The 27760-nt window shown below is 47.9% G+C and overlaps 1 protein-coding gene across 2 annotated transcripts in view; it reads left to right on the forward strand.

Moving 5' to 3' along the window:
- The window catches only part of Ap3b2 (adaptor related protein complex 3 subunit beta 2), a 39783-nt gene that overhangs the window by 7666 nt on the left and 4357 nt on the right, over window positions 1-27760 (forward strand). For both annotated transcript variants that reach the window (XM_052761697.1, XM_052761696.1), the window contains exons 2-19: window positions 3625-3700; window positions 3806-3880; window positions 4201-4296; window positions 13719-13879; window positions 14140-14206; window positions 14315-14497; window positions 14580-14863; window positions 15013-15067; window positions 15417-15488; window positions 17701-17763; window positions 18106-18238; window positions 18511-18620; window positions 19733-19909; window positions 24582-24768; window positions 25920-26038; window positions 26523-26631; window positions 27024-27141; window positions 27517-27712. In XM_052761697.1, coding sequence (XP_052617657.1) covers window positions 3625-3700; window positions 3806-3880; window positions 4201-4296; window positions 13719-13879; window positions 14140-14206; window positions 14315-14497; window positions 14580-14863; window positions 15013-15067; window positions 15417-15488; window positions 17701-17763; window positions 18106-18238; window positions 18511-18620; window positions 19733-19909; window positions 24582-24768; window positions 25920-26038; window positions 26523-26631; window positions 27024-27141; window positions 27517-27712 — 2281 coding nt within the window. The remainder of the gene's footprint in view (window positions 1-3624; window positions 3701-3805; window positions 3881-4200; window positions 4297-13718; window positions 13880-14139; window positions 14207-14314; window positions 14498-14579; window positions 14864-15012; window positions 15068-15416; window positions 15489-17700; window positions 17764-18105; window positions 18239-18510; window positions 18621-19732; window positions 19910-24581; window positions 24769-25919; window positions 26039-26522; window positions 26632-27023; window positions 27142-27516; window positions 27713-27760) is intronic.

A 27760-nucleotide genomic window follows, 5' to 3' on the forward strand; every position in this document is an offset into this window, starting at 1 on the left:
GCCAGCTAGCAAGGGCCTCTGTGTTCTAGAAGGCATTCTTTTTCTACTTTGCTTTCTGTCAAAAACCTCTTCAGAAAAGACATTTCTCACTATGTACGTATATGTTTACCTGGGTTTATGAAAGTGCCTGTGTGTGTCATACACATGTGCACATGGAGGCCAGGTGAGGAGAGACATTGCCTAACGTTCTTGGGACATGGGTTTCTTAGTGCTCCTATCCCTCCTCATTTTTTTTTTTTCCTGTTAGGCTTACCTATGACTAGAACACATGTAAGGAGATTCTCCTTCTCATGGTGTGGGTCACTTATTTCCCAGTATCAACAGCAGACACATTGGCCCCTCTCCTGGACTGTATGCTGTTTCCAGATGTTTTATTTCTCCCAGTGGTGTTTTATAGCTTCATCAATGGCCACTCCGTGCTAACTGACATGTCTGACCTTGGACAATGAGGCCATCCATGGAATCTTTGGGAGCTGTCCAGTTCTTGGATTCATTTTGGTCTGTAAGGTCAAGACCTGCAAACATGCTTGATGTGGGGAAAGAGCATCATACTCTTCTCTTTTTGTGTGTATGGGAGCACTGTGCAGGTGCACATGTGAGCACATGTGTGTGGATGCCAGAGACCTACCCTGTGTGCCCTTCCTCAGGGACCATCCACCTTGTTTTTGTTTTTGTTTTTGAGGCAAAGCTTCTCTCCCTGGTTCCTGGCTCTCATTGCTTGGATGAGGTGGGCTAGCCAGCAAGTCCCAGAGACCCCCCCCTGCTTCTGCCTCCCCAGCACTGGAATTACAAGCGCTTGCCCCCATGCCCTGCTCTTACTGGATGCTGGGAAGGAGCCTCGGGTCCTCATGCTTGCCTGGAAAGCACTTTAGTGGAGCATCTCCCCAGTCTCCGACCCATGTTTTGACACCCAGTTCCTCTCCCTTGGTTCTTCCCATCCATCGAGGGAGCTCTTATTGCTCTAGCGCCAACCTTTCCTTTGCCCCTGGCTCTCTGAATTTTGTTGTTGTTGGTTTGTTTTTTGAGACAGGGTCTCACTGTGTAGTGATGGCTGGACATACAGAGATCCACCTGCCTCTGCCTCCTGAGTGAGGATTAAAGGTGTGCACCATCACACCTGGTTTAGTTTTCTATGGTGGATGTAACAAAGAGCCTCAAGCTGGGTTACTTTTGGGGGGAAAGGGTCTCCTGGTCCCCCTGCCTCCTATTCCTAAGCACTGGGCTGTGCCACTATGCCCAGTTTATGTGGGGATCAAGCCCAGAGCTTTGTGCAGCTTCATCCCAGACCCTAGAATAGAAACTTTTTGTTTCAGCTCAGAAGGCCCAAAGTCTAAAATCAAGGTGGTGGTGTCTTTTTGTTATTGTTTTTGTTTGTTTGTTTGTTTTTCCAGACAAGGTTTCTCTATGTTGTTTTGGTGCCTGTCCTGGATCTCGCTCTGTAGACCAGGCTGGCCTTGAACTCATCAGAGATCCTCCTGGCTCTGCCTCCCAAGTGCTGGGATTAAAGGCATTCACCACCTCCACCCAGCAACGTGGTAGTGTCTTAGTTAGGGTTTCTATTGCTGTGAAGAGACATCATGTCTCTCTCTCTCTCTCTCTCTCTCTCTCTCTCTCTCTCTCTCTCTCTCTCTCTCTCTCTCTCTCTCTCTCTCTCTCTCTCTCTCTCTAAGATTTATTTACTTATTATATATAGTGTTCTGTCTGCATATATGCCTGCAGGCCAGAAGAGGGCACCACATCTCATTACAGATGGTTGTGAGCCACCCTGTGGTTGCTCTGGATCTCTGGAGGAGCAGCCAGTGCTCTTGGCCATTGAGTCATCTCTCCAGCCCCCATGTTTCTCTCGTTAAGAAAACATTTAATTGAGGGTGGTGTGCTTACAGTTTCAAAGGTTCAGTCCATTATGATCATGAAGGGGAGCATGGCAGTGTGCAGGCAGACATGGTGGAGGAGCTCAGAGTGTTACATCTTGCAAGAAACAAGAAGTCAACTGACTGTCACACTGAATGAAGCTTGAGAAAACAGACCTCAAAGCCTGCCCCCACAGTGATACACTCCTTCCAAGGCCACACCTCCTAATAATGCCACTCCCTTTGGTGGCCATTTTTTTTTTCAAACCACCACAGTTAGCAAGGTCCTGTTCCCTGAGAAACCCAGAGGGGAATCCTACCTAAATTCAAGTGGCTTGCTGGCAATCATTGATATTTGTTGGCTTACAGATGAAAATCTTCAGTCCTGTGTCTTTACAGTGTTTACTTTGTGACTCTGTCTCTTTGAATGGGAACACCAGAGGATCTGGGTGTGATGGTGCAGGCTAGTAGTCTTAGCACTCCAGGAGCTGAGGCAGGAGAATCATCAGGCTGAGTTAGGAGTCCAGCTTGGACTACATAGCAAGAGCTGTCTAATATTGAATTAACACAATAAACTAGGAGACATGTTGGACTAGGGAGCCACCTAACTGTGGCTTCATTTAACTTAAGTACAGGTAGTCCCTAACTTGATGATGGTCCAGCCTGTGAGTTTTGAGTTTATGGTGTTGTGAAAGTGACGTGCATTCCACAGAAAGTACTTCAAGTTTTGGTCCTTTCCCGGGCTAATAATGAGCAGTGTGATACTTTGGTGTTGTTCCCATCCATCAGAGACTTCTGGGAACACTGAAGATGATCCAGACTCTGCTGTGATGTTTGGTAGTGGAAGTGTATTAAATATATTTTCATCTTGATACGTTCACTTTAGACTGAGTTTTTGTGGGACATAATGCCATTAAAAATCAAGAAACATCTGTCATCCCATCGTTAGATGTATGTATGGGGTACAGTGTGTGTGTGTGTGTGTGTGTGTGTGTGTGTGTGTATGTGTGTGTGTGTGTGTGAGAGAGAGAGAGAGACAGAGAGAGAGAGAGAGAGAGAGAGAGAGAGAGAGAGAGAGAGAGAATGTGTGTGTGTTTGGCAGGCAGACGTCATCCTGGGGTGTCATTCCTCAGGAGCCATCCACCTGACTTTTTTTTTTTTTCAGACAAGGTCTCTCACTGGGACCTGAGGCCCACACATTAACCTAAACTGGCTGCCCAGTGAGCCCTAGGAACCTTCCTGTCTTCACATCCCCAGTGCTGGGATTACCAGCACTTTCCACTTCACTTGGCTTTTATGTGATTGAACAGGCCCTTCTGGTCATGGGGCAAACACTTCACCAACTCTCCCCCTTTTGGCAGAGGAGTTGGTGAGGTGAGAGGTGACTGTGGCTTGCTTCTTTGTCTCTCTGATCTTTCAGCATTTACCCCGATATCTGGTTCTGGGTTTCTAGAAAACCCAGTTAGGGTTTTATGCTACAAAACTATCTTCCCTACCCACATTGCTGACAAATCAGTTTCCCAAATTTCTAAGGCACTAAGGGGTTGGGACTTCAACATCCTTTCTTTTGGCCAGGGAACACAATCCAACCCATAATAGTGGCTGGCCCACATGTTTCTCTTGAAAGCCTAATCTGTAGGTAACCCATTTCCACTCCCCACCCGCACACCTGGCTCTGGTCCCTCTGGACTGGACTTGGCCCGAGTCCTGCCTGGACCCTGGTGATCCATGCCCCACTTCCATTCCTCATCTGACTTTCTGTGCTTCCCACCAGGCATGATGACCTGAAAGAGATGTTGGACACCAATAAGGATTCCCTCAAGCTGGAGGCCATGAAGAGGATTGTGGCGGTAAGAGGGTGTCCAAGAGCAGTGACCCTGGGTATGTATCAGGTTTTGCTCTAATCGGTGCTCTGCCCCCCCTCCCTTCTTTTCCTGTTTGACCCCAACATTCAGATGATCGCCCGGGGGAAGAATGCCTCAGACCTGTTCCCTGCCGTGGTGAAGAATGTGGCCTGTAAGAACATAGAGGTGAGCACCGTTCAGAAACTGGCCTCTGATCCCAGCCCAGGACTAAACTCAAGCTGGGCTGAGAGAAAGGATGGAATCTATCCAACCCTTGGGGGCTTGACCTGTTCAAGCTGTCCCTCACCCAGAGGACATTGTCCTTATGTCCCTGAACCGGATGTGAATCAGGCTAGAGGACTGGAGACACACTCAGGGCTGCTGTCCCCTACTGGAAGACCTTGACCCCATGAACCACAGTGCATGCAGGGGTAGCGATGGCATCCTGGGAGGTGAAGGTGCTACCCGCTGCTGGGACACCTGCCAGGACACGTGCTCTCTCCTAGGTAAAGAAGCTCGTCTACGTGTACCTGGTGCGATATGCCGAGGAGCAGCAGGACCTAGCCCTGCTGTCCATCTCTACCTTCCAGCGTGGCCTAAAGGTCAGAGGTCTGCATGGGGCCCGGGCTTCACTGGAACTATAGGGGAGGAGTGGGCCCACGCAGAGGCCATGAACGTTATATAGGCTCTGGGGACCTCTTCCTACTTGCAAAAGTTGGAAAAGTCAGGTTCAGAGGATCCAACACCCTCACACAGACATTCACACAGACAAAACACCAGTGCACATAAAATACAAGAATTAAGGTTTGTTCATCTCAAAGCCCTGGAAGCTGGAGGGTCCAAGGCCAGGAGGAGGGCACATCTGGTGAGGGCTTTTTGGCTCTAAAGAGTCCCAAGTTGGCACAGGGTATGTACCACATGGTGAGAGGGACATATACAAGAGACAGAACCATTCTTAAGCCATTAATCCATCCACCCAGAGCCCTCCTGACTCAGGTAGGGATTACAGCTCAACTTGTTTTAGTGGATTTATTCTTTACCAGCAGGCTGCCTTTGGTATGAATCATTTGAGCTTCTGAGTGGAGACTCTCAGTCCTTACCTCTACTTATAGAAGGAAAGGAATTGTGACTCACGTCAGGCCCATGCCAGTCCCTTGGGAAAGAATGATAGGAGTCTCTCCCCCTGGGCAGTAGAGCCATGGCAGGGACAGGCCCTCCTGGTTCTGGTGTCTGTAGAGATCAGTGACTTAAAGAGCCTTTTTATCTTTAACTGGAGAGGGAGGACAGAGGTTTTGCTGAGAACCAGTGAGAAGAAAACCAAGTTTACCCTCCCCACTGGGAGGCTGGCTGTTAAGGTCACTGCAGAAGACCAAAAACACCTGCCAAAACTGACCCTGGGAATCCCATTCTCTGTGTGTTCTGTGCAGTGGTGCTTCTAGAGTTGGAAAGAATTGGTCTTTCTTCTGTTCAGCACAGGGGGTCAGTGTCATGTCTTAGATGCACAGAGTATTAAAAAACAATTACCTTTTAAATATCCAGATCATATCTATTCCTGAAGAATGAAATCTGAGCCAGACAGAAATTGAAATCACCCAAATGGAGGGACAGTGGGAAGAGTCAAGTCCTCTAGAAGAGGATAAACCCTCTCACTATCTAAGCTGTGAATATTTCCCCCTTTTTTCCCTTCTGTACAAGGCCTAGATTTGAATTCATGAGCGCATGTGGAAGTCTCTCTTGGTGCTTTGCTGGTTAGATTAAGATTCTTCCAGTAAGCATGCAGGCAGCCTCTTCTCTCCATATCAGACTTTCTTTTTAAAGCTCTGATTATGACTTCTAGTGCCCCTTCTTTCTACACTTTCAGTTCAGATTTCTGTGAGGTGGGTTCTGTAGTCAAGAGTTTTCCTGACCTGACCGCTCACTCCCAAATAACTGACTCAGAGACTTAATATAAATTATAAATGCTCAGCTGATAGCTCAGGCTTATTACTAGCTGACTCTTACATTTTAAGTTAACCCATATTCTTTATTTATGCTCTGCTACATGGTGTTACCTTCATTAATATGGCATGTTCATCTCCTGCTCCCTCTGCATCTGGCTGGTGACCTCCTCTGACTCTGCCCTTTTCTTTCTCATCATCCTTAGTTTGGTTATCCTACCTATACTTCCTGCCTGGCTACCAGCCAACCTGCATTTTATTAAACCTATTTGAGTGACAAATATTTATAGTGTACAAGAGGATTATTTCACAGCATTTCCCTTTATGTCTAATTAAAAAAGGTTTTAATTTTAACATAGTAAAATTGCATACAACAAAAACAGTTATTAAGTAAGTATTACAGTTACAATATCTAGTCCATTTGTATTTGGCAAAATTAAAGAAAATGTTCTATTATCTATCTTATCTTTGTGAGTACAAAGTTTTGTACCTAATTTATCTTTTATCATAACTAAAGAAAACTATAACTATCTAGTCTTCAACTCCATCAAAGACCCCAGAATGATGAAATGTTACCTAATGACAGGAACATCTGACTGCCTGGACAGTCACCCAAAGTTCCTCTGTAACATTGGGGCATCCTATTCTGGCCTACAAGCCTAGCATATTTGATAGACTTTGCTGTGAAGCAGGGAATTTTGAAGACCTGTTCTACTTTGTCTTGGCAAAATTCAGCAGTTGCCTTTCTTGTGTCCTGCTGGTTCAGTTTGGACAGTATATTGTCAGCAACTGAGGCAAGGTCAGTTTCTTTTCCCATAAAGAAAATAAACTCCATAAAACTGAATTTCTTTAACACTCATAATCTTCTCTGAAGTAGACTGGTGCTGCCAGGAGCAGACATGACTCACTGTTATGAAAAACCTTAGGTTATTAAACATATTAAACATTATATTTTGCAGGTCTTTGAATTGTTTGAAGACCATCTATATATCTAAATATATCTAAATATCTGTGTATGACCTTGAAAACATATCTAACATGACTATAAATTTGACCACTATAGATGACTATTAATCTGTATTTCTTAATTATACATTACTTTTTTTAATTAGCTGCATAAACACAATACCTTAAACAAGAGTATAAATATAGTATAACAAAATTAACTTTAAATTTGAATCAATATAAAAATAAATAATTTGTATCAATAAACCAAAATCCATACCAATGTATAATATTTAAGATTAATAGTTGTTTTGGATTAAAGTAGATTCAATAATCTACCCTTTTATCCTATTATTTGTATATCCCCCCCTTTCTTTTTAGAACAAGATCCCTGAATCTAATCTCCTTTGTTTGTTCCTGACCATTACCAATAACAACTTGTAACCAACCCCCCTTAAATGATAATAAACATCTATAACCCATTTTTGGGAATGTGGCTATAGTTCTGTAGACTACTTCCTGTTGTCTGTGGGGCACTGACATCTTTAGGGGACCCTTGAGAAAATCAGGATAATTGTTAGGTCTTGGCTGGAGTATTCTGTGAAGCTGGATCATAGCAGTCAGCAGCCTCAAAGTTGTTTTGGATGCTGGATCACCTGGGCTGTTTTTATTGGTGCCTGGTCCCCTTGCTCTAAAAATACATAAACTCTTAAAAGTAACATACATATCTGTATTAATATAACTATAGATTGAGCACAAGTCAGCCAAAGGTGATTTTTTGTTATGTTTTGTTTGAGCAGGTAAAATATACATCACGTGTCTTGTAGTTCTTCTAGGTTTATTTTTTTATGTCTGCAGTCAGGATTTCAGGGGGTCTTCCTCGATCAAACCTGATTCTCTTTAACCCAGAATGAATCCACAGCCTCTCATTTCCTGTGGAAATAAAAGCGTAACCTTTCCCCCAAAGCAACACATCTTTTGACTTAAGTTTTGAAGTCAAGATATTTTTAAAAAGATATAGGTTGGTTTAATCTGGCAGTTTTAACCCAGTGTCTCTTAGCAGTCAAAAAATTCAAAGGCAACACAATAACATACAGGATCCAAACTCTCTGTGTATTATTCATAGTTATGGGGCTTTTTCCTTTTATATTGCTTTACTCCCTGTTTTAATAATTTTATTATTTTAAAACTATATTTTTTAAATCTAAGACTGTATATAATCTTTCTCTTTTGTCTCCCAAGCCTATGTATATTTTTAAACACACTGTAACCCAATCAGAGGCTTTTTTTCTGTCTGAATCTGTTTTTATTGCATATCTGTTGTCCTCTTCTGTCTGCATGAGCAAATTTAACTGGTGTGTAACTTAGATCATGGCATGCTGGTGGCTGGCTCCTTCCACTTGGCTCCCTACTGCCACCAAGAAGCCATGCTTGACTCTGTTCTTTTGTGTGTTTAGAATCCTTTTTTTAAAAAACAAAAACAAAAACAAAACAAAAAAACTTTCTCAGGTTTTATGTGGAAATCTTGCCAAATGTTTGGGCGCCATATGAAGGTGTTTTTCTGTCCTGACTGCCTTCTCCCAAATAACTAGCAGTTGCTTCCCAAATAACTGACTTGGAGACTTAATATAAATTATAAATGTTTGGCCAACATCAGGCTTGTTACTAGCTAACTCTTACATTTAAATTAACCCATATTTCCTCTCTATGCTTTGCCACGTGGCTTGGTGCCTTCTCTCATCATGACATGCCCATCTTGTTCCTTCTGCATCTGCTGATGACCTCCTCTGATTCTGCCCTTCTTCCCATCATCCTTAGTTTGGTCATCCCGCCTATACTTCCTGCCTGGCTACCAGCCAATCAGCATATTATTAAACCAGTTTGAGGGACAAATCTTTACAGTGTACCAGAGGATTATTCCATAGCAGGTTCTAGAGGTAAAATTCATCCTTTTCATAGTCCAACAATTCTGTAGGTTGCTGGACAGGCTAAGAATGACTGCTGTCCTCTGGGGCTCAGCTCCAGTTTAGTCTGCTGGGCTGGCAGAAGGGGTGGCAGTCTGTTCTTAGGGCCGGGTAGGAAGCATGGTTACTCGTATATATGTTAATTAGTAATATCTTGAGTGTCTTTCTTTTTTCTTTTCTTCTTTTTTTTTTTTCAAGATGGAGTTTCTCTGTGTAGCCTTGGCTGTCTTAGAACTCCCTCTGTGGACCAGGGCTGGCCTCAAACTCACAGAGATCCACCTGTCTCTGCCTCCTGAGAGCTGGGATTAAAGGTGTGCACCACCATTGGCCCAGTCTAGTTTGACTGTCTTTATATCATACAAATACTAGACTGGCCTTACAAGTCAAAACTATGGGCTCCATCTCAGATTGGCAAGTAATCTTTTGTTTGAAACACGGTTAGATTATTTTTTAAAAGGTATTCTGAAAATGTAGCACAAAATTTGAATTTTCTTTTTTTTTTTTTTTTTTTTTTTTTGGTTTTTCGAGACAGGGTTTCTCTGTGTAGCTTTGCGCCTTTCCTGGAACTCACTTGGTAGCCCAGACTGGCCTCGAACTCACAGAGATCCGCCTGGCTCTGCCTCCCGAGTGCTGGGATTAAAGGCGTGCGCCACCACCGCCCGGCGAATTTTCTTATACTATGTACAATCTGTGTCCCCATTCCCCCACTTAAGAAAACCTGGGTTCATTGTTCCAAATCAATGCAAAAATTAAAAAACAAAAACAAAAAAGAAAACAAAACTCTAGAACAGTTGTCAGCAAACTATAAAATATTCAAATATATTCAGGTCTTATAGGCTGTAGTGTCTCAACCATGCAATTACTAGATTTTGTGTTTAAAAAATGGACATAGTTATATTTCAATAAATTCTTATTTTAAAACCGGTCGATGGTGGTAATCGCCTTTAATCCCAACATTTAGGAGTCAGAGGCAGGTGGATCTCAGTGAGTTCGAGGCTAGCCTGGTCTACAGAGTGAGTTCCTGGACAGCCTGGAATGTTACACAGAGAAACCCTGTCTCAAAAAACAAAGCAGCTAATAGAACTGTCCTGAGGCCTGTGGCCTAGCAAGCTTTGCTGTCCAACATCCTGACACATCTCCAGTAATAGGGACCACACTTCTTCATAAAGCCACGAGGCATCCCTTACCCTATCTTAAGACAATTGCACATGGCTCTTGAGCTTGTTTCTTAACTATTATATTTCAATGAAACTTCTGCAGCTATAATTCTTTTTTTGTTTGTCTGTTCTTTGTTTTTCAAGACAGGGTTTTTCTGTGAAACAGCTCTGGCTGTCCTGGATCTCGCTCTGTAGACCAAGCTGGCCTCAAACTCACAGATATCTGCTAGCCTCTGCCTCCCGAGTGCTGGGATTAAAGGCCTGCACCACCACAGTCAGCTTGTAGCTATAATTCTTAAAAAATTCTTATAGGCAAGAACCTGGGTTCAGTCACCAGAACCACAAAAGAAAATTCCATGTTCATGAAAGGCCTAATGAATGTCACGCTGTACCCAAACAAGCACAGAGCCCAAGCCTCCTGTGTATCTCCCTTACTTTTCATTAGTCTATATTTATTCTTTTTAAAAATCATATTTCTTCATTTACTTCTTGTGTGTGTAAGCACGTGTGGGCGTCAGAGACCCCCTTCCACCCTGTGGATCCCAGGGATCAAACTCAAGGGAATCAGGTGTGGTGGGAAACGCTTTAACCCTCTGAGCACCTCACTGGCCATCTGTTTATTCTTTGCTGCTTAGTTATGCATCATTCCTAAATGATGGAATACTGTCTTGTAAATGATCTCATAATATAAATGAAGTTTTCTTGTTTTGATTACTGAGTTTGGGGCCTGTCTTGGGGCATTGTGTATGTCCAAGTTTCTCTTTTTATCAGCTAACCTGAAGCCATGTTTCTATTTGTTTTTCTTTTCTTTTTCTGTTCAGCACACTTCTCTTTCAACCCTGTGGTTGGCAAACAGATAATCTAGACTTCTGCCATTCTGTCTCTATGGGTGACCTCTGGGATCACCTGGGAAACACTATGTTTTATTTAATTAGTTTTACAAAATCTCTAATCCAGGATCCAGTACAGAGCTGGAGATTGAGCCGAGGTCCTCAAACTTGCTAGACAAGCATTCTGCCACTGTGCTACACACACACACACCCCACATACCCCCCCCCCCACCATACACACCACACACACATACACCACACCCTTTTCATTATGGTGTTTTGAGACAGGGCCTTGCTGAAACTTACTATGTAGTACAAGCTAGCCTGTAACTCACAATTCTCCTTCAGTCTCCTGAGTGTTCAGGCTATAGATGTATACAATAATATCGGACTCATCCTCAGCCCTTATTTTTATTAATTTTAGGACACAGTTTTGCCAAGTTGCCCAGGGTGGCATCAACCATTCAGTCCTGCCTCGGCTTCTGTGGTAACTGGGACTTCACGCACACACCCCCACACACCCTGTGCAAGGCTCTGAATTGTCTGCCGTTGTGTTAAAAGCGAGAGGTTATTTGAGCCAGGGCATCAGCGTGGAGTGTGTGGCATACAGTGTTTCCAGGCTGTCAATGTTTTGTTAATAAACCTTCCCCAGCTAGGCTTTATTGGGTTACGGACCCAGAGAACTGTAGAGTCAGCCAGGTTTTCTGTCTTACTTTGGAAGAGCCTGAAAGCAAGGAGAAAAAAATTAACACCCTTCATGTGAAAAGGGCTATGATGACACAGAGATGAATTAGGCCCAACTTCTGCTCCTAAAATGCTCACATGATTCTGTGAAGCCAAAGGCCCGCATCGAGGGTGGCAATGCAGAAGTGTTATGGGAGACTCCCAGAATGCGTTGCTGAAATCAAGAGCCACAGTGCTAATACCCACCAGCCTAATTACCTCTCCTCAAATGAAAACTGATGGTTTTTGTTCCTATGATTGTTTTCAAAAGAAAAAATGGTAGAAGTAAAGCAGGTCAGTTTTTTAAAAAATAAATTTATTTATTCATTTATTTTTCCTCCCTCCTCTCCTCCCATCCCCTCCCCACAACCTCTCCCCTGCCTCTCCCACATCCACTCCTCCATTTCTATTCAGAAAGGGGCAGGCCTCCCATGGATATCAGCAAAGCATGGCATATCAAGTTGCAGTAAGCCTAAGTACCTCCCCTTGTATTAAGGCTGGGCAAGGTGACCCAGTATGAGGAATTGGGTCCCAAAAGCCAGTAAAAGAGTCATAGACAGCCCCTGCTCCCACTGTTAGGAGTCCCACAAGAGGACCAAGCTACACAACTCTAACATTTATGCAGAGTGCCTGGGTCAGTCCCATGCAGGCTCCCTGGTTGTTGATTCAGTCTCTGTGAGCCCCTATGAGCCCAGGTGAGTTGATTCTGTGAGTTTTCTTATGGTGTCCTTGATCTCTCTGGCTCCTATAATCCTTCCTCCCCATCTTCTGCAGAACTCCCCAGACTCCACCTAATGCTTGACTGTGGGTCTGCATATGTTTCCATCAGTTGCTGGATGAAGCCTCTCTGATGACAGTTGGGCTAGGCACCAATCTGGTCACAGGAGATGGCCAGTTCAGGCTATGTATCCACTATTGCTAGGAGTCTAAGCCGGGGTCATCAGCAGGTCAGATTTTAGTGGTTGATGTGATACAATTTGTCTAAGAAAATACAGGCTCCTGCTTTTTAAATAAATGCTTTGAAATGACACCACTAAAAATCAATTCCAAAATTTTGCCAGGGATTACCATCATTTACACATCTGGTTTTGTGGCTCTCCTTCTCCAGCAGAGAAATCAGGGAAACATCTGTCTTCCTTTATTGTCCCAGCACGCGTATTGTCACCATTCTGCAGGATTAGTGTCTGTTTACAGCCGTGGTTCTCAACCTTCCCAATGCTGCGACCCTTTAATACAGGTCCTCATGTTGTGCTGACCCCGACCATAAAAAATTATTTACACTGCTACTTCATAACCATAATTTTGCTACTGTTATGATTCATAATGTAAATATTTGCTATGCAGGATATCTGATGGGTGACCCCCGTGGGTCATTTGACCCCACAAAGGGATTGTGACCCACGGTTGAGAACTGCTGGTTTATTGCCACAGTTGGAATATAGTGCTAAACTCTGAGATTGTAGCAGGAGAGTGCATGCTGTTAGCAGGGGTGTATGGATGCCCTCTGAACAGAGGCCTACTTGTGGGTTTTAAATATTGGAGAAGAAGGGCAACTTTTGATAGGCTACTAGGGAGAGGTGTGGCAAGGTGAACTGTGGAAGAGAGCAGACTGCATTTCCTGGCCAGTACGGCAGGCATAGACTGACTCCTTAGAAAGAGTGCTGAAGTATTCTATGCTTTCAGCAACAAAACTGCTCCCTGCCACACTTGTTTCTGGCTCGGGTTTCGAACCAGAGGCAAGAGGTGGTGCTCCCATGTGTTGTTTGGCAAAACCTTTCCTGGTGAGAGGCAACACACACATGTGTTCACTCCAGATAGGGAGTCCACAACAGACCAAAGTATGGACACCACCCAAGTCCAACTGGGTGAACCAGTGAGTTTTACTGGGGTTACCTACAGGAGTATGGGTGAGAGGTTACTTACAGGAGCAGAAATGACTTAAGAAGCTGTATCACCAGGGTTCACCCCAGGGTGGATGTCAGTTCCCAAAGCTGAGAAACCTGCAGCACACGCACAGCTTGAAGGCTGGAGTGTCAACAGGTTGGGGTTTCCTTTCCAAGTGACTCTGGTCTCCACCTCTTCCAGGCAGCTGGGCTGGTTTCTGCTTCTTCCAGGCAGCTTGACTTGGCTGAGATTCTACTTTGCAGCTTAGCTCCTCTGCTCTTGGCGGCTTCTCTTAGACTGAGAGGGACTCTCAGCTTGTGTTGTTTATGCTGGTAGGGAGGGGTCTGGTGGATATGGTTAGTTTCAGGATCTTTTTGAAGACACGGAGGAGCTTCTCGGCAGGATGGAATGCTACAATCTCACAGGAAACTGTTACAGGACACCAAGGTTCCTGACACAAGCTACTCTCGGCCACAAAGGCAGGGAAACAATTCTGGTGGAGGTAGCAGCCAGGAATAGTGTCTGGTCTTCCCATTAGGGGACCCAATGGCCTCTCAGGCCTTTGTCTTCACTTCTGTCCTTAGGATCCCAACCAGCTGATCCGTGCCAGTGCCCTCCGCGTCCTCTCTAGCATCCGTGTGCCCATCATAGTGCCCATCATGATGCTAGCCATCAAGGAAGCTGCCTCAGACATGTCACCCTACGTTCGGAAAACAGCTGCTCATGCGATCCCTAAACTTTACAGGTGTGTGCCCCACCTTTCCCCTTTATCCTCAGGGGCCTGGTTTCCTAAGTCCCCAGCTGACCCCTGACCTTACCACGGTCTTGCAGGCCTTACTCGACTGGAGTAAGACAGTTTAGGGATCTGACAAATACAGGGCAAAAGTGGGGGCTCCCATCTCTTGATGCGTGGGCATGTGTGCCCAAAGTGAGTCTGGCTGGGGCAGCTGTTGGGGAGCCTTGGGACAGGAAGCGACATTTTCCCTGCAACTGTTTCTCCCTCAGTTTGGACTCGGATCAGAAGGACCAGCTGATAGAAGTCATTGAGAAGCTTTTGGCGGACAAGACCACGGTGGGTGCATTGTGGGAAGACAGGACAAGTGGTGGGAAGAGAACAGACAGATGCCGGTTCAAGTTCCTCTGCCCTTCCCATTCACATCCTCTTGCCTTGCTTCCCCAGCTGGTGGCGGGCAGTGTGGTGATGGCCTTTGAGGAGGTCTGTCCGGAGCGTATTGACCTGATTCACAAAAACTACCGGAAGCTCTGCAACCTACTCATTGATGTGGAGGAGTGGGGCCAGGTGGTGATCATCAGCATGCTCACGCGCTATGCGCGCACACAGTTCTTGAGTCCCACGCAGAACGTGAGCTCGAGGCTCCAGTCCGGCGGAGGGGAGGGAGGTCACTCAGGGAAGGCGCCCACAGACCGGGCCGTGTCCCCTCCAGGAGTCGTTGCTGGAGGAGAACCCCGAGAAGGCCTTCTATGGCTCCGAGGAGGACGAGGCCAAAGGCCCTGGATCGGAGGAGGCGGCCACCGCGGCGCTGCCTGCTCGGAAGCCCTATGTAATGGACCCGGATCACCGGCTGCTGCTGCGCAACACCAAGCCCTTGCTGCAGAGCCGCAGCGCCGCGGTGGTCATGGCCGTGGCGCAGCTTTACTTCCACCTGGCGCCCAAGGCGGAGGTGGGCGTCATCGCCAAGGCGCTGGTACGCCTGCTGCGCAGCCACAGGTGCGGGAAGCCCCGCCCCCTCCGAGCCCGAGCCCGCTCCTCCCAACAGTTCCTTCCTCCCAACTCTTTGGCCAATCTGTCTTCCCCGACCCACCGCCCCTTCCCCTCAACTGAGGGGTTCTGAACCCTCTGACCCATCCTCTCCACAGTGAGGTGCAGTACGTAGTGCTCCAGAATGTGGCCACCATGTCTATCAAGCGCCGGGTGAGCATGCATTCAGGGCCCGCCCTGGATGCCGTGGGCTCTGTGGGAGTTGTTGGGGCAGGGGGTGAGAGCATGGAGGACAGGGGAGTTACCTTGTGTGCGGGCTATAGGTTTTCAAAACCACAAACGCAAACGGGAACAGGGTCTAGATCCTGAAGGGGCCACGGGGGTGATGGTGGGGTGTCCAGTGAGAAACAATGTCAGACCTAAGGTGGACTGAGAACTTGGGGCAAGGATGAGCATGTTGAGGCTTAAGGGACATTGGACCTGTGCTGGGAGGAGCAGGTGTCTCTGGAAGGGCAAATCTAGGGCTGTGGTGGAGATCCCCAGGAATCCTCTCTCTTGCCAGGGTATGTTTGAACCCTACCTGAAGAGCTTCTACATTAGGTCCACGGATCCCACCCAGATCAAGATCCTGAAGGTGAGTGCAGGACAGTGCATTGCCTTGGATTCCTGCTCACCTGGTTGAATACCTGCTGGATTAACTGGCTGCATCGGTGCCTGCCTCTTTCTGGAGCTGAGCACCTCTCTAGGCTGCAGGCATTTGCTCAGGTGGTGGGAAACTGCCCCAGGTGGTGGGGAACTGCCCCAGGTGGTGGGGAACTGCCTCTGGCTTGTCTGGGACAAAACTTTTTCTGGGGAGATGCAGCACATGTCTACTCATCCCAGATAGGGACCCCACAGCAAATCAAAGTACAGGTACCACCGAAGTCCAACTGGGTGAACCAGTGAGTTTTACTGGGGTGACTTATAGAAGTATGGGGTGGGGGGTGAGGACTCACAGGAGCACAATTGACTTAAGACAGCTGTATCACCAGGGTCTACCCCAGCGTAAGTGACAGCTCACAAAAGCTGGGAAACCTGCAGCACACTGCACAGCTTGAAGGCTGGAGTGTCAACAGGTTGGAGTGTCCTTTCCAAGTGACTCTGGTCTACCCCTCTTCCAAGCAGCTGGGCTGGTCTCAAGAGTCTTTGCAGCTGGGATTGGCTGAGATTCTACTTTGCAGCTTAGCTTCTCTGCTCTTGGTGGCTTCTCTTAGACTGAGAGAGACTCTCGGCTTGTATTGTTTATGCTGGTAGGGAGGGGTCTAGTGAATCTTGTCAGTTTCAGGATCTTCTTGAAGCTATTGTGAGTTGTTTAACCTTCCTGCTTAAGGAGCTTCCTGCAGGATGAAATGTTTCAATCTTGGAGGAAACTAAGACACAACTGCTTGGTATGCCCCAGACACTTCCCAGAATAACTCAGTTTTCATAATCGCCCCCCAAAGTATGTTTTGCTTCCATTTTATATTTAAAAAAGTGTAGACTCCAGGAAGTGATGTTACTACTGTGGAGTCATCAAAGTCTGCTGCATGAAGGGTCATGCTTGTTTTCGCACTCAGTTTTCTGTCTCTCACATACCCACCCCTCAGACTTGCTGGCACACGTGCACCAACAGGAATAGTGTTGAGAGCTGCACTTCCACCCTTTCCCATTCTCTTGCTTCATCATTGAGTGATGTCATAGCTAACTTTCCTATCTTGCTGGCACACCTGCTGCTTCCTCTCTTACTAGATCTAGGGACTCAAGAGGTCTGGGGAGAGAGTTTGCCTAGTATGCACAAGGCCCTGGGTTTGATCCCCAGTACCCCATAAACAGGATGCGGTAGAACATGCCTGTAATCCTATCACTCCAGTGGTAGAAGCAGAAGAATCAAGAGTTCAGGATCATTCTTGGCCACATATCACGGTCAAGGCCAACTTGGGCTGCTTGAGATACTGTCTCAAAACAAAACAAACAGGTATAGATCCGGGGGTTCAAGGTGAAGCAAATGAGTCAGAGACTGTGTTTTTATTGAGCTTATTGGGGGCAGGAAGAAGCATTAAGCAGCTAATCACAAGACAGTTGTAAAAATCCATCTATGAAATATGTCAAGAGAGACAGGTGCAGAGAGATATAAATAGGAGGCATCAGGGCTGGAGGGGTGTCTCAACTGTTAAGAGCACTGGCTGCTCTTCCAGAGGACAAGGGTTCCATTCCTAGCACCCACATGATGGCTCATGACCACCTGTAACTCCAATTTCACGGACTCCAATGTCCTCTTCTGGCCTCTGCAGGCACTGCATGTACATGGTGCCTAGACAAAACAACATAGGCAGAAAATAATTAAAAATTAGAATAGTGCCACCATCGTTTGGATCGAGGAAGCTTTCCTTGATAAGATGGAGTCCAAACTGAGACGTGGTAAATGAATGGGAATTACCGAAGTAAATGCAGGGTCAGAAATGGGAAGAACTCCATACAAATGAAACAGCGCTTGCAAAGACTCCGAGGCAGGAAGCAGGAGAGTGGTCAGATTATTCAGAGACTTGCAGATCATCCCTGGCTTCTCTCCTTAAAGGAATAGCTTTCTCCGGAGGAAGGAGGGGACATAACCCTACTTCACCTGTTCTTTGTCGGGGACTTTCCTGAGGAGGCAAATTGATCCTCTTGTGTTTTGAAGAAGGTTTATGATCGTGCACTTCCGCATCACTCTAAGCATGTGCAGAACTGTCCTGAGTATTGCTTTCTAGTCTATAAAGTCTATACAATAAAAGCCCAGAAAATCCGCCGGCCACACTGGCCACTTCCTGTCTCTCTACCTCTCCCTGCAGCTGGAAGTGCTGACCAACCTGGCTAATGAGACCAACATCCCCACTGTCCTACGGGAATTCCAGGTACAAGCCATGGGCTCGCCTCCAGCCCTAGCCCCCAGGAGAGATGCCCAGCAGGTCCTTATACCCAGTGAGAATTGGCCTGATGGGTCTCATCTTCAGCAAGAGCCCCAAACTGTAGAAACTGTTGCCTTAGGTCCCCCTTTCAGTGCCTTCTGTTGGCTTTGTGCTGAGAACTCCCTCCATGTGTTTTGGAGATGCCATCGTCTCCCAAGACTTAATCTCTGGCATGATGAATTATAAAACAAGGGGGGTCCCATTCTTAGTTTACTTAAAGGTCGCCCTCAAGCCCTTCACTGTGAGGTTGCTACTTACTGGATGTTCCTATGTCGTGATGTCCCACAGACCTACATTCGCAGCATGGACAAAGACTTTGTGGCAGCCACGATCCAGGCCATTGGACGATGTGCAACAAACATAGGCCGGGTCCGTGACACCTGCCTCAATGGCTTGGTGCAGCTTCTGTCCAACCGTGATGGTCAGTGTTTGCCTGGAGAAGTGTTCAACCTTGATGGTGTATGCGTGCCTGCATGTCTGACCCTGCTGGCCAGTGGGTATCCCTTTCTGGGTCTAGTTACAATGTACATCTGCTTCAGTTAGTGTCTAGGTGTTACTGTAACTGAAGGGCTGTTTGAGAAGTGCAGGGGGGGCTGAGGAAGAGGTCGACCAAGGGCGTTGCAGGTGTGCCTGTCCACCTTGGTGTGGCCATCCGACTGTTCTGGGCCTCAGGTTCTCATTCTCATTCCCTAGAGCTTGTGGTCGCAGAGTCGGTGGTAGTCATTAAGAAGCTGCTGCAGATGCAGCCCGCGCAGCACGGAGAGATCATCAAACACTTGGCAAAGCTCACAGACAACATCCAGGTGAGGGAGCGAGCAGCTTCGTGTTCCCAGCCTGCCCCAACATTGTCCCCATGACTTCTTTTTAAAGATTTATTTTGCTTTAAATTGTGTGTGTGTGTGTGTGTGTGTGTGTGTGTGTGTGTGTGTGTGTGTGTGTGATGGGTATGTGCATGTGAGTGCCAGTGCCTGCAGAGGCCAGAGGCTTCAGATTCCCTGGAGCTCGAGTTACAGGTTGGGAACTGAACTTGGGTCCTCTGTAAGATCATCAAGTGCTCTTAACTTCTGAGCCGTCTTTCTAGCCCTGTCCATGACTTTCAAACCCTGTAACCGAATGCTTTAACTTCTTCCAAACCAACTTCCAAATGGGCATCGGAAGTTCTTCAGGTAGAAGGAGAGCGATTGGACTGTGGGACCTTGTTGTCCAAGATTGTCCCTACGGGGCTCCCTTATAGAGCTCTTCAGCATTCACCGCCACTCTATTTTCTTTTCTTTCTTTTTTTTTAATTAAGAGATTTTCTATTCATTTTACATATCAACCACAGATTCCCCTGTCCTCCCTCCTCCCACCCCAACCCACCCCCCATTCCCACCTCCTCCAAGGCAAGGTCTCCCACGGGGAGTCAGCAGAGCCTGGTACATTCAGCTGAGGCAGGTCCAAGCCCCTCCTCCCTGCACCGAGGCTGTGCAAAGTGTCTCACCATAGACATTAGGATCCAAAAAGCCGGCTCATGCACTAGGGACAGGTCCCAGTCCCAGGGCCTGGGGGCGCCACTCTGTTTCCCACTAAAGCTCTCACCAAGGATGGCTGATTGAGCAATCCTTTGTTTTTCTGTTGCACTGAATCCCTAATTCCGTTACTGGAGATTCAGGAATACTGACACGGCAATGCAGAAATAAATCTAGGAAGCCATGGTTGACTTTAGGGCTTGGCAGCTTTACCCATGGTAACGAAACCATATGGAATAGGGGGTGCTGTTTATGAAAGCCCCACCTTCGAATCTATTCTACCCTCTGCCCCCACCCTCAGACACCCATACGACAGTAGGCCAGTACAGATGGCAGCCCTTCCTTGCCTGTTCATCCCACCCCATCAACATGTTTCCTCTAGTCCTGATGCCTGTCCATACCCACAGGTGCCCATGGCACGAGCCAGCATCCTCTGGCTTATTGGAGAGTACTGTGAGCATGTGCCCAAGATTGCACCTGATGTCCTGAGAAAAATGGCCAAGTCGTTCACAGCAGAGGAAGACATCGTGAAGCTGCAGGTCATCAACTTGGCAGCCAAGCTTTACCTGACCAACTCCAAGCAGGTAAGGAGTGAGAGACGTCCCCACCAGCTTTCTCTGGACCCCAAGAGCTGCCCCAGGAAGCATTCTTTTGACTCTCCCCAGTGGGCATGGACTCTTATGAAAAGGCATATTAAGACAGGTGACTAGTCTTGCCAAGTGACCAGTGCCACCCCAATGTCCATTGCTATTCCTGAGACTCTAGTGGAGTCACCATTGAAGAGAGTCTCTTATGAGGCTGTGAGTGTTCATGTCTTGATGTTAGAGTCCTTATCTGTCATCTGTGGAACATGGGCTATAAAGTGCTCCTGCTGATTGAGCTAAGGGAGGGGCTGGCAATGATGGGCATTGATGGAAGAAGCACATGTATTCCAGGGGACATGGGCTGTGCTTCTTCCCAAAACTTGGTGATGTCTGGCCTCTCTGTGCCAGCGTGGGTGGTGTTGGCAACCAGTCCCTTTTGAAAGGTAAAGGATTATGAGAGATACTATAGTCAAGGATGTGATTCAAGGAAGCTGGATATCAGGGGCCTCAGAGCCTTTGGTTATCCGGTATTCCCTGAGATGGTGCTAGTGAATTCTAAGAGTAAGGCAGAATGTGCAGAACTTTTCCAGGAGCTAGAGATTCCAAACAAGAGGAGAGTTCAGCAACACTGGCATTGGCAAACTGCTGCCCACAGGCTGAACCTGACCTGCAGCTTGTTTTTACAATATTTCAGTTGGAGCATGTACATTTACATATTACATATGGGTGTATTTGTGCTACAGTGGTAGAGTTGACTACTTTGAAACAGTATGCATGGCCTATAAAAGCTAAAACTCTCTAGCCCTTTACAGGAAAGGTTTGCAGATCTTTGAGGCAAAATATCTGGATGAACGGATCAGGTCTGCAGTAGAGCTATAGCCTGAGACTGCAGTGTGCCCGAAAGATGGCTCTTTTGCTATCCTATGGCAGTCTCAGGATCACAGCACTTGGCATCTTTACTGATTCATAGTGCTTGGCATGAGTCCAGGGACCCAAGTTGGGGTAGGCTGGGCCACCAAGTGTCAGGACTCGTCAGGAGTCAGATAGGAGGGCAGTAACTACATGTAGAGGCAACAATATGCATATCAGTGTTGTGGGGAATCAGCCAGGAGAGAGCGAGCAGCGTGGGGAAGCAAATGTGTGTGAGCTGTCTTGCTTGGAAGGGAGGAAGGAGCAGGCTGGAGGAGCACTTGGGAAAATGAGGCTCAGTGATGGAGCACATGCTTAACATGCACGGAGCTCTGGTCCTCTGGGTTCGATTCCCAACACCCGAAGGAAGCAAACCAAGCAAAGGGTGTGATCAAGGCTCAAGGAGTGGGGAGGGTGACATGCCAGGGTCCTGAGGCCACTGTGTTTTATATGCTTGAGCCAGTCAGAGAGTGGTAACAACTGACTTCTTCTCTTCCTCCTTTTTTCCTTCTTCTACTTGTTTTTTTGTTTTTGTTTTTCAAGACAGAGTTTCCCTGTGTAACAGTCCTAGCTGTCCTGGAACTCACTTTGTAAACCAGGCTGGTCTCATAATCATAGAAATCCTCCTGCATCTGCCTCCTGAGTACAGCCACCACTCGGGTGTGAGCCACCACACCCGGGTGACAATTGACTTCTTCACTGGCTTCTTTGATTCACAGTGGCTAGTGTTAGCCCCAGGGACTCAAGCAAGGGAGGCAGGACCACCAAATGCCGGAACTGTGAATAGTCATCACTGCAAACTACATGTACATGTCTGCATTCCTCTATCCAGCCATCATCTTTTCTAGATGTTCCCAGAGCCTTTAGGTACGGGCATTGAGGTGTCACATTTTAATCCTTTAGCTTTGCATAGCTTCATAATAAATTACTCTCAACTTAGTGCCTTAAGATAACACAAATATTTTCTTTCAGTTTTTATGGGTCAAGAACCTGGTATGACTCAGTTGGGTCTTATGCAAGACTGTCCTGGACATATAGGCCAAGGCTGGGTTTCCACCTGGAGGCTATGCTGAGGACAGGCTCATATCACAGCTCACACAGTGTCAGGTTCATGTCCCAGCTCACACAATGTCAGGTTCATGTCCCAGCTCACACAATGTCAGGTTCACATCCCAGTTCACACAATGTCAGGTTCATGTCCCAGCTCACACAATGTCAGGTTCACATCCCAGCTCATGACAGGTTCATGTCCCAGCTCACACAATGACAGGTTCACGTCCCAGCTCACGCAATGTCAGGTTCATGTCCCAGCTCACACAATGTCAGGTTCACGTCCCAGCTCACACATTGCTTGTGGCTATAGAGCCAAGGCTGTGACTTCTTGCTGGCCGCCAGCTATAGACTACTCTCAATTTTTAGAGGCTGCCTTTAGTTCCTTCCATATGTGGCCATTAAATTTTTCTAAGCCATGAAGGACAAAATCTGTAGAGCCTTTGTACTAGCAAGACAGGCCTCTATTCCCATAACCTTTACCACATTCCAGAGTCTCAGGCCTTGATCACACCAAGGCAAGGGGATGACACCAAGTTAAAACACTAGGAAGCAGGGATGGATGTTAAAGTCTAGAGTCTAGAATTTATGTAGTATTAAGGAGAGATTGTATTTTAACTTTTTTTGAATAGTCAGCTTGGGTATAAGTTAGCGTGAATGTTGACACAGGTTATTGAGAGTGTTCCATAGTGTTCTTCCCTGGTGGCTGGACCCCTTGGTCAATGGAAGTTTTTGGTACTAACACTTGGCTCATTGGTTCTCTAGAACAGCCTAATCTAAAAAATATATGTATTTATGTTATGTGCCTATATATGTATAGGCACATAAAATGTGTGTGTGCATATGTGTGTGCCTATGTGTATGCATGTATATTTTTATGCATACCATATACAGGCAGGAGTCCATGGAAGTCAGAAGAGGGCACCACATCCCCTGGAACTTGAGTTAGAAATGGTTGTGAGCTAGCATATAGGTGCTGGGAATTGAACCCAGATCCTCTGGAAAAGCAGCCAATGCTCTTAACCTCTGAGCCACTTCTCCAACCATAACAGCCTACAATTTTAGTACATTGTGGCTAGGTGAGGTGGGGTTCTAGGGGATAGCTTGGACATTGTGTGAGGAATGGCTCTTTAGAGTGAGCAAAGGTGGTGGATTATTACTGTCTTGCAGTGTGGCAGTGCATGGACCGGCCCCTTATCTTGATTGTTGACATGGGCTTAGGACTGTGGACAGATGGATCCAGTCCTTAAGTGTTCTTTCTAGAATGAGGCAAGGGAAGGAGGTGGTCTGTTATCAGCCACCTGTGCAGCCTATGGAAGAAGATGCTGTCCTAAACTAGAAGAGGGAATGGATGTGCCGCTGCATCTTAATGACATGTTGACAAGGGTGTCTACCAATTTTTGCTGGTCAGATGGTCAGTGGCATCCTGTGTTCGTGTTCTGAGTCCATTGCACTAGGAGAGTCTGGGGCTGGAATCATGGATGGTGCTGTACTGGAAGGGACTGAGTTGAGCGGGAGGCATCAGATTCCATGGAAGATATAGTGTAGGAGACACAGGGGTCCCTAAAGTGATATGGGGCAGGTCTGCCACAACAGTGGCTCTGATTCTGGGCCAGCACCTGGAAATCTCTGCCCCTCCTGGATATCTACTTGATGGCCAGCAGGGATTAGCAAATAGTCACGTCTAAGGTTGGATGTGATATTATATCATCACAAATCTTCAGAATCCCAGAGTCATCCCTAGGTTCTGTCTTGCTGCTGCCTATAGCCTGGACATACTCTAGGGTTGGCTATTTGGTGGTTTTGATCTTGGTCACAGGAAAGAGACACAAAGGCATAGGCAATGACGGGGAGGGGACAGATGGGCCTCTGATCCAGACCTGGGTGCAGTGTCTATGGGCTCCCCAACCTTGAAGAAGCCACTTCCTGATTCTACTTCTCTTTGAAGTGAGGCAATAACACCTGCCACTCAGAAGGATTGTAGAGATAACAGGAGAGTGGGGAACACCTGACCCAGTTCTTAGCTCCAGAAAGTCCTTCATAAATGGTGGTGGCCACCACTGCCATCATGTGAAGGCAGCTTGGACTAGGTCAAGATTGAGACAGTATCTGAGACTTTTGGTCCTCCGATACAGCTGCAGACTGTGGATTCCACATGACCTCAACAAACCTCAGAGACAGAGCCATTTTGTTTTGATCTTGTTAGAATCTTCTAGGGGACAGACCGGAACCTCTGAGAGCCCTGAGGCTGCTCAGGATCTGCTCTGTGTGTTGATAGTTCTGTCGAAGAACCTCTTACTTAGTTCACCCTTATTGTCTTCATACTCTGGGGGTGGGTGGAGCCTGGGAATCACAAGGTGGAGCACAGTGTTCTGGCCCTTTAATAACCTTGTTGTGCCAGAGTAAAGAGGTTGGCTGGCCTGGATCACTAGGGACCAGAAATTAGAGGAAGAATAGAATGCAGGACCAAGAGGGAGGAGAGGGCCACCTCATTTGTTGGCCCAAGGCCGTTGTGACAGTTGGGGGAAGAAGTCAGAGCCAGAAAGCTGAAACGTAGAGCCTGGAACCAGGGCAGGTGGGGAGGAAACTTGGGTGACGTACATAAGCAAGAGAGGATCTCTCCTTGGATGTGTTGGCTGAATAAAGCTGGTTCCAAGTCTCCTGGGTCCCCACCCTCTGTTGGCTGCTGAGTCACCCTCTCTTCTCTCCTCAGACCAAGCTCCTGACCCAGTACGTGCTGAGTCTGGCCAAGTATGACCAGAACTATGATATCCGAGATCGTGCCCGCTTCACCCGGCAGCTCATCGTTCCTTCAGAGCAGGGTGGAGCCCTCAGCCGCCATGCCAAGAAACTCTTCCTGGCCCCTAAGCCAGCCCCTATCTTGGAGTCATCCTTCAAAGGTGGGAGCGGGAACCAGGGTAACCCTCCTGGGAGAGAGGTCAGGAAGTGGCTAGGCCCAGGGCCCAGGCCTTAGGCCTTCATCCAAGGCCACAGCCTTAGCCAGGCACTAAGCTCTTGTGTGTAGAACTGGTTAACTATTCTCCCTGCAGTCTCCACCACAGCCACATCTGTTTCCGCCTCACCTGAGTGTCTGCTCTCCCTGTCACATGGGACTTTTGCTTTCTCCCCATTTCTTAGGCTCTTCTCCTACCTCCCTCCTGAGCAGACTTTGGGCTTGGGATTCTATACTAAGATGTTAAATACCAAGGACCAGGGAAGGCAGGTAGTAGAACAGCAAAGGAGAGGGCATATTATAACAATCCTGAGGATGCAGTCGCCAACACTAAGTGCAGTCTCTTGAGATCAGCCCACACCCTAGTCTACAGGCTCTCTGCCTCTGTTCATAGTTGTGACCTGGGGTCAGGGGTTGCTTTAGCTGCCTCATTAGCCTTAGGAACCAAAGCTAGGGCCTACCCAGGAAAGATGCTTCCTGAACAGAGCCATTTTCCTAGTATTTCTGCACTTTTTTTTCCTCTCCTGGATCTCAGAGGTTGAGGTAAGACAGTGATGTAATCTCCTGGGATGCTGGACAGCCCTGAAGCCATCTCATTCATGTCTCTGTGTTACTGTCCTACACCATCTGTCCGCTGTGACACTAACTCTCTCCTGGATTGACTGCTTATCCCTTTCCGTGAATACCGAGGCCCACCAGACCTGTCTCCTCCCCCATGGCCAGCCTCTTCTTCACCTTGTCCCATGTTAGCCTTCTCGGCCTGGCTGTGTCCAGGAGGGGAGCCGCATTCACACTTTGGGCTTCCCGTAGATACCTGAGCAGCCAGGCCAGCAGCGTCTCCGACCCTGGAGCCTTCTCCCTTAGCACTTTGTCCACATTCTTTAGTCTCTGTCCTGGGCTGGCTGGAAAGCTTTTTCTCCTCGCACGTTGGCTGTGTGTAGTCAGGTACAGGAGTCACAGGGGTGTATCCATCAGTTTCCCTGCCCAGCTTGGGAATCCCCGCTAGAATCAGCACCCAGTCCCACCCAGGAAACAAATACCCCTGCCTCAAGCATTGTTCACTGCCACTACTGGCCTAACTTGTAAACCTGTCTTCAGATCGTGACCATTTCCAACTGGGATCACTGTCCCATCTGCTCAATGCAAAGGCTACAGGCTACCAGGAGCTCCCAGACTGGCCAGAGGAAGCCCCAGACCCATCCGTGCGCAATGTAGAGGTCAGCAACTTTGGCACGTGTGTGTGTGTGTGTGTGTGTGTGTGTGTGTGTGTGTGTGTGTGTGCACGCGCGCGCGTGCGCGTGCATTTGTGTGTGTTGGGAAAGGGACAGCAGCAGGGGGCCCTGGCAGTACTGTCCGGTCCTCCTGATGCCCTCCCCACATACAGGAAGAAGACTTCTCCCTTATTGAGACCCACGTGGGCCTGTTGGGCGAATACACTGAGGTCCCCTCTGTGTGCCGTGTACTCTCCTCCTTCTCTCTCCCTGTGTGCTGTGCCCTAGGCCTTTTCTCCACAGCTGGGTGCTGTCATGACTGTGAACCATTTACTCCTCTCCCTGTGGACTGTACATCTCCATCTTCTCTTTTGGGGTCAGGCCCGAGTAGGGAACCAAGGAGAGATGTTGTGATGGGTGCAAAGCGCATGTACTTTCCTTCCCCCTCCTCCAACCATGAGGAACTGATGCCTACTCATGACATCTTCAGGTACCTGAATGGACCAAGTGCTCAAATCGGGAGAAGAGGAAGGAGAAAGAAAAGCCTTTCTACTCTGACTCCGAGGGAGAGTCTGGCCCCACCGAGTCTGCAGACAGCGGTGAGCAGAGGGATAATGCTTCCTGCCATTCAGAACAGACTGTGATGTCTCGCCCATGTGCATGCCTGTGTGTGTGAGACGGAGCATGCTCTCCATGCGTGTAGATCAAGGATAGGCACTAGCTTATGAGTCACAGCCTGCGTGAACCCAGGTGTCCATTCTCAGATGTGTGTGCTGTGCAAGTGACGCTTTTTTGTGTGGGTCCTTCCATGTTCTTGAAGTCTCAGGTGGCATCGAGGGTTGGGGCAGGTCAGATGGAGTTGAAGCTTCAGTTCTGAGTCTGGAGCTTCCATAGACCGGGAAAGGCCTCTCCATCCAGTGGGGAGGGCCTTCCTTACTGGTGGCGGGGGGCTTCACATGTGGTGGGGAGGCCTGACACGTTTCCTCCATAGAGCCTGAGTCTGAGAGTGAGTCCCAGAGTAAGAGCAGCAGTGAGAGCGACTCTGGGGAGTCCAGCAGTGACTCGGACAATGACGACGACGACGAAGAGAAAGGAGCGGGCAGCCGGAGGTAAGCGGGGAGGCCTGGGGATCTAGTCCGGAAAAGAAACACCCAGGTCCCTAGGAGGACCTGAGCTTCCCAAGAGGTGCTGGGGGCCTGCACACCCACTGTGCCATCTCCTGTGATGGTTGCTCTGCCTGGCTGCCAAAGTCTGGGAGGTCTTAAAGACCCCACGAGAGTAGCAGAGAGGTAACCAGGGGCTCGGGGCCCGAGATGGCACCAGCCAAGTTAAAGCTCTTCTGGGGCCAGGTCTGAGAAGCAGGTGCCGGCTCGGCTGGCCCAGGCTCTCCACTCCCACCTCCACTCTTCAGGGCTTCCCCTGTTTTACGAGACAGGGAGGGTGTGCAGGCGGGACTTTAGCCCCACACTTCCACCCGCCTTTAGCGACCAGAGTGAGGAGGAAGGGGAGAAGAAGAAGGCGAAGAAGAAGAAGAAGGAGGTGCCAGAGGGGCACAGGGAGGGCTCATCTTCGGAGGAGGGCAGCGAGTCCAGCAGCAGCTCCTCAGAGTCTGAGGTGACGTCAGAGTCGGAGGAGGAGGAGGAGCAGCAGGCCGAGCCTGCCCCCTGGAGGAAGAAAACAGTAAGAGCAGACTGTGATGTCCCCCACCGCCCCAGAGAAGGCCAGGAT

This window comes from Peromyscus californicus, unplaced genomic scaffold (assembly GCF_007827085.1).
Source record: "Peromyscus californicus insignis strain IS unplaced genomic scaffold, ASM782708v3 Scaffold_4__1_contigs__length_199733344, whole genome shotgun sequence".
NCBI classification, from domain to species: domain Eukaryota; kingdom Metazoa; phylum Chordata; class Mammalia; order Rodentia; family Cricetidae; genus Peromyscus; species Peromyscus californicus.